The sequence below is a fragment of the Myotis davidii genome, unplaced genomic scaffold (assembly GCF_000327345.1).
Source record: "Myotis davidii unplaced genomic scaffold, ASM32734v1 scaffold135, whole genome shotgun sequence".
NCBI classification, from domain to species: domain Eukaryota; kingdom Metazoa; phylum Chordata; class Mammalia; order Chiroptera; family Vespertilionidae; genus Myotis; species Myotis davidii.
Genome location: NW_006289813.1, coordinates 448,562 through 452,630, shown reverse-complemented (window position 1 = coordinate 452,630; position 4,069 = coordinate 448,562). Strand labels below are relative to the sequence as shown.

Below are 4,069 nucleotides of genomic sequence, written 5' to 3'. Positions count from 1 at the left end.
GGCTGGCGGGGAGCGGAGGCGTGGGCCGGCTGCCTGGGGCGGCTGGCGGCGCGAAGGGCCTTCACTCCCCGGGCCGGAGGCTGAATGGCCTGACCGGCGTCATGGGGAATGGGGGTGTGAGGGAGCGTGCGGAAGAGGAGGGCCGTTACCGTGTGGGAGCTGCGGGGGAACATCTTGGGGAATGTCCCTACCGCAGAGCGCGAGCTTTGGGGATTGGGACCCTGGATTCGAGTTTGCGACCTGCCTCCAGCCAGGTGGCCTCGAGGGAGTGACGAACTATCGATCCTCGAGTTCCGCAGCTGAAAACAGGACAGTGGTCACCCGAGCCTGCCTCACAGCGCTTGCTGGGATCAGGCCTGAGGACCAGCTTCCTGGCGTGGGCGTCGGTGCAGGTCGCAGCTGTTGGCAGGTAGCGGTCTGCGCTCCTGTGACAGGAAGCACGCCAACAGGCTTACGCGGGCTTTTCTGGGGTTGGGTTCCCAGGAAACAGATTAGTGATATTTTGAGAAGGTGGGCTATTAGGAAGTTAGTTCCAGGAGCTGACCGACCTGAGGGGTCACCAAGTGCATCTTTCTTTTTTTTTTAAATATATTTTATTTATTTTTACAGAGAGAGAAGGGAGAGGGATAGAAAGTTAGAAACATCGATGAGAGAGAAACATCAGCCAATATTTTATATATTTAGCATATTTTAATTGCCCAAATATGTGCCAGATTAAATTGAGTTATGAAGGCAGCTTACTTGCCTTCTAAGATATTTTTGGATATTATCTCCCTTAATACCTAATAGTTGGAGAGTGCTCAGAGGTTCAGGAAAGTCATTTATTTCAGCAAATCTTATTTACTTATTTTTAAAAAAATATATATTTTATTGATTTTTTTACAGAGAGGAAAGGAGAGGGATAGAGTTAGAAACACCGATCAGCTGCCTCCTGCACACCCCCGACTGGGGATGTGCCCACAACCCAGGTACGTGCCCTTGATCGGAATCGAACCTGGGACCCTTCAGTCCGCAGGCTGACACTCTCCACTGAGCCAAACCGGCTAGGCATCAAGTGCATCTTTCTCCAGGATGCGTTGTAAGCATCCAGCTTCCCTTCGAGCGCCTTCAGTCTCGGGAGGCTTCATTCACACCGTCCTGTGCCTGCAATTTCCCATCGCGCGCAGCTCTAATGAAAACAAACGTGCTTGTCTGCAGAGAGTCGGGAGTGTTCCCACCTGCAGTGCCTACTCACTTGTGTCAGAGCTTTCAGGGGATTCAGTAACAAAAGTAAAATTCATCTTGATGTGATGGATGCCAGTAGCCACTTTTTAAAGAATTGGAGTTTAAAAATGTTGAAAACACTTGCTTGGAGAATCAAAATGTTCAATGCATTCACTGTATGTTACGTTACTACACATCATTAAACCTACAAGGGCATCAACATAGCCGTCGAAACAGTACAGAAGTTAGAATTAAGTCACTTCTCTACTTCAAGATGTTAAAGTGGATCGCCAGATTTCCTGCAGCAAGTCTCTTTCAGTGCCGTGGAGTGGTTGATTCAGTGAGAGACCTAGAGCCTTAGTAAATAATACCTAATTATTACAGGTGCCACAGGAAACAGTGTTGCCATAAACACAGTGTACAACTTGTCAATAGATTTTAATTCCAAAAGTCCATTTATAGGTCAGTTCTTCAAATCGTTAAATGTCTGTTTTAGAAACAATAGTATAAAAGGAGGGTAAGGTCTTGGTTATGGTCCGCATCATAAAGATTTATCTTTGACTCTGCCAGCGAGGGGATTTGTTTTGTCCTTAATGTCTTGGCACTTAGGATTCCTTTGAGCCTTCATTTATGCACCAAGGAAGCTGAGAATGAGAGTGTGGGGTAGGCAGGGAGATTTCATTGGAGAGGGTGGAGGTGTGGGTGTGGTGGGATGTTTATTACTTGGTTATGGTTAATAGGTCCCCCTACTACCTGTTTTATCCTTGATTATTCAAGAAATGAAGGTTCGTATTGAAAATACAGAAATGAATAAAGAAAAAAACCCAATCACCCTTAATCCAGTCATACAGATGAAACCTATTTATTGAATTACTAAATTTTTTTCCTTTTAATAGTAGATATCTGTGTAGGTTTAATAGCGTGTCATTTTTTGAATTATGAGCCATAAGCATTTATCATTTATAAATAATAAATTTTATTTAAAAATTTGATTATGAAACAATTCACATATACACAGAGATGGAGAGGTAGTACCATAAATCACCACATCCATCACTCAGCTATAATAATCATTAGTTGTAGCTCATCTTGCTTTATCTACACCCCTACTCACTTCTCATAATCCATGGTCCTGTCCTATGACACATCTGTAATGCATTTTGTTTTTTAAAAAATTATAAAAGTACTTTTATTGGTGCCAAATTTGTGTGTAAATATTTTTAGTCTTTCTTGGGGATGTGAAAAGTTCCATGAGGATTTTGTAAATTTTTTTTCACCCAACAACAATCATTGACTAAATTTCAAAGAATATAAGATGATCTTGCATTCTGATTTTTTTTTTTACTTTGTATGTTTACTTCCCCCTCTTTACTTTTCAAATTTAATTATATAAAAAATGTCATTCAACCAAAGGACTTGTATGCATGCATATAAGCATAACCAATGGATACAGACACAGGGGGTGGGGGTGAGGGCATGAGTTGGTGGATGGGGGGATATTGGGGAGATAAGGACACATTTGTAATATCTTAATAAAGGGAAAAAATCTAAAAAAAATGTTATTCAACAACAAACAAATACTTTTAGGAAATTTACAATGTAATGATTTTTATAGGATATTGAATAATATAATACATTTAAGAAAAAATGGATGAAGAACCTGAAAGAACTAAGCGATGGGAAGGAGGCTATGAAAGAACATGGTGAGTAGAGCATTATTACAATGTCTCTCTTTTTAGACATTTTTTAAAAGTATATTTTTATTGATTTTTAGAGAGAGAGGAGGGGAGAGGGATAGAGAGATAGAAACATCGATGAGAGAGGAAGTCATTGATTGGCTGCCTCCTACACAGCCCCCACTGAGATCGAGCCCACAACCCGAGCATGTGCCTTGACTGGGAATCTAGCTGGCGACTTCTTAGTTCCTGGGTTGACTCTCAACTGCTGAGCCACACCAGCCAGGCATCTTCCTAGACATTTTTTTACAACTTAATTAAAGTATATTTTACAAATGTTAAAATTAAGCTGTTTCCAGTGTGTAACTGAGTGATTTTTAGAAAATTTGTTCAGTTGTGCACTCATCACCACAAATCAGTTTTAGAACATTAAAAAATTTTTAGAGAGAGAGACATCGGTTTTTCTCCACTCATTTGTGCATTCATTAGTTGTTTCTTGTATAGGCCCTGACTGGGGATTGAATGCAACCTAGTTACACTGGGATAACGCTCCAACCAACTGAGCTACCTGTCAGGTCCTAGAACATTTTTAAAAGCACCCCAGTAAGATCCCTCCTGCCCACTTACAATTAATTCAATTAATACCTCTAGCCCTGGCCAACACCTAATCTACGTTCTGTCTCTATAGATTGCCCTTTCTGGACATTTCATGTAAATGTAATAATATAATAATAGGTGGTCATTTGTGTCCGGCTTCCTTTCACTTAACATACTGTTTTTCCCACTAGCCCAGTAGTTCAGGTGGTGAGAGTGTTGTCCTGATATGCCAAGGTTTTGTTTTTGTTTTTGGTTTTTGTTTTTTTTAAACATATTTTATTCATATTTTACAGAGCGGAAGGGAGAGGGTTAGAGAGTTAGAAACATCTATGAGAGAGAAACGTCAATCAGCTGCCTCCTGCACGCCCCCTACTGGCAATGTGCCCGCAACCAAGGTACATGCCCTTGACCAGAATTGAACCTGGGACCCTTCAAACTGGCCGGGGCAAGGTTGCAGGTTTTATTGTTTGTGTTTGTTTGTTTGATTTTGTTAATCTGAGGATTTTTTTTTCCCCAGTGATTTTTTTTTTTAGAGAGAATGGGAGGGAGAGAGGGAGGGAGAGAGAGAGAGAGAGAGAGAGAGAGAGGGAGGG

At 41.5% G+C, this 4,069-nt stretch overlaps 1 protein-coding gene across 3 annotated transcripts in view; it reads left to right on the top strand.

The window, feature by feature from the left end:
- The window catches only part of LOC102772382 (general transcription factor IIH subunit 2), a 32,159-nt gene that overhangs the window by 57 nt on the left and 28,033 nt on the right, over positions 1 to 4,069 (top strand). Inside the window, exons 1-2 of one of the 3 annotated variants that reach the window (XM_006762379.1) lie at positions 7 to 409; positions 2,819 to 2,906. In XM_006762379.1, the coding sequence (XP_006762442.1) occupies positions 2,851 to 2,906 (56 nt within the window). In that variant the 5' untranslated portion in view covers positions 7 to 409; positions 2,819 to 2,850. Of the gene's footprint in view, positions 1 to 6; positions 410 to 1,066; positions 1,666 to 2,818; positions 2,907 to 4,069 lie in introns of those variants that run through there. The other 2 variants (XM_006762380.2, XM_015563037.1) reach the window with 2 other exon arrangements.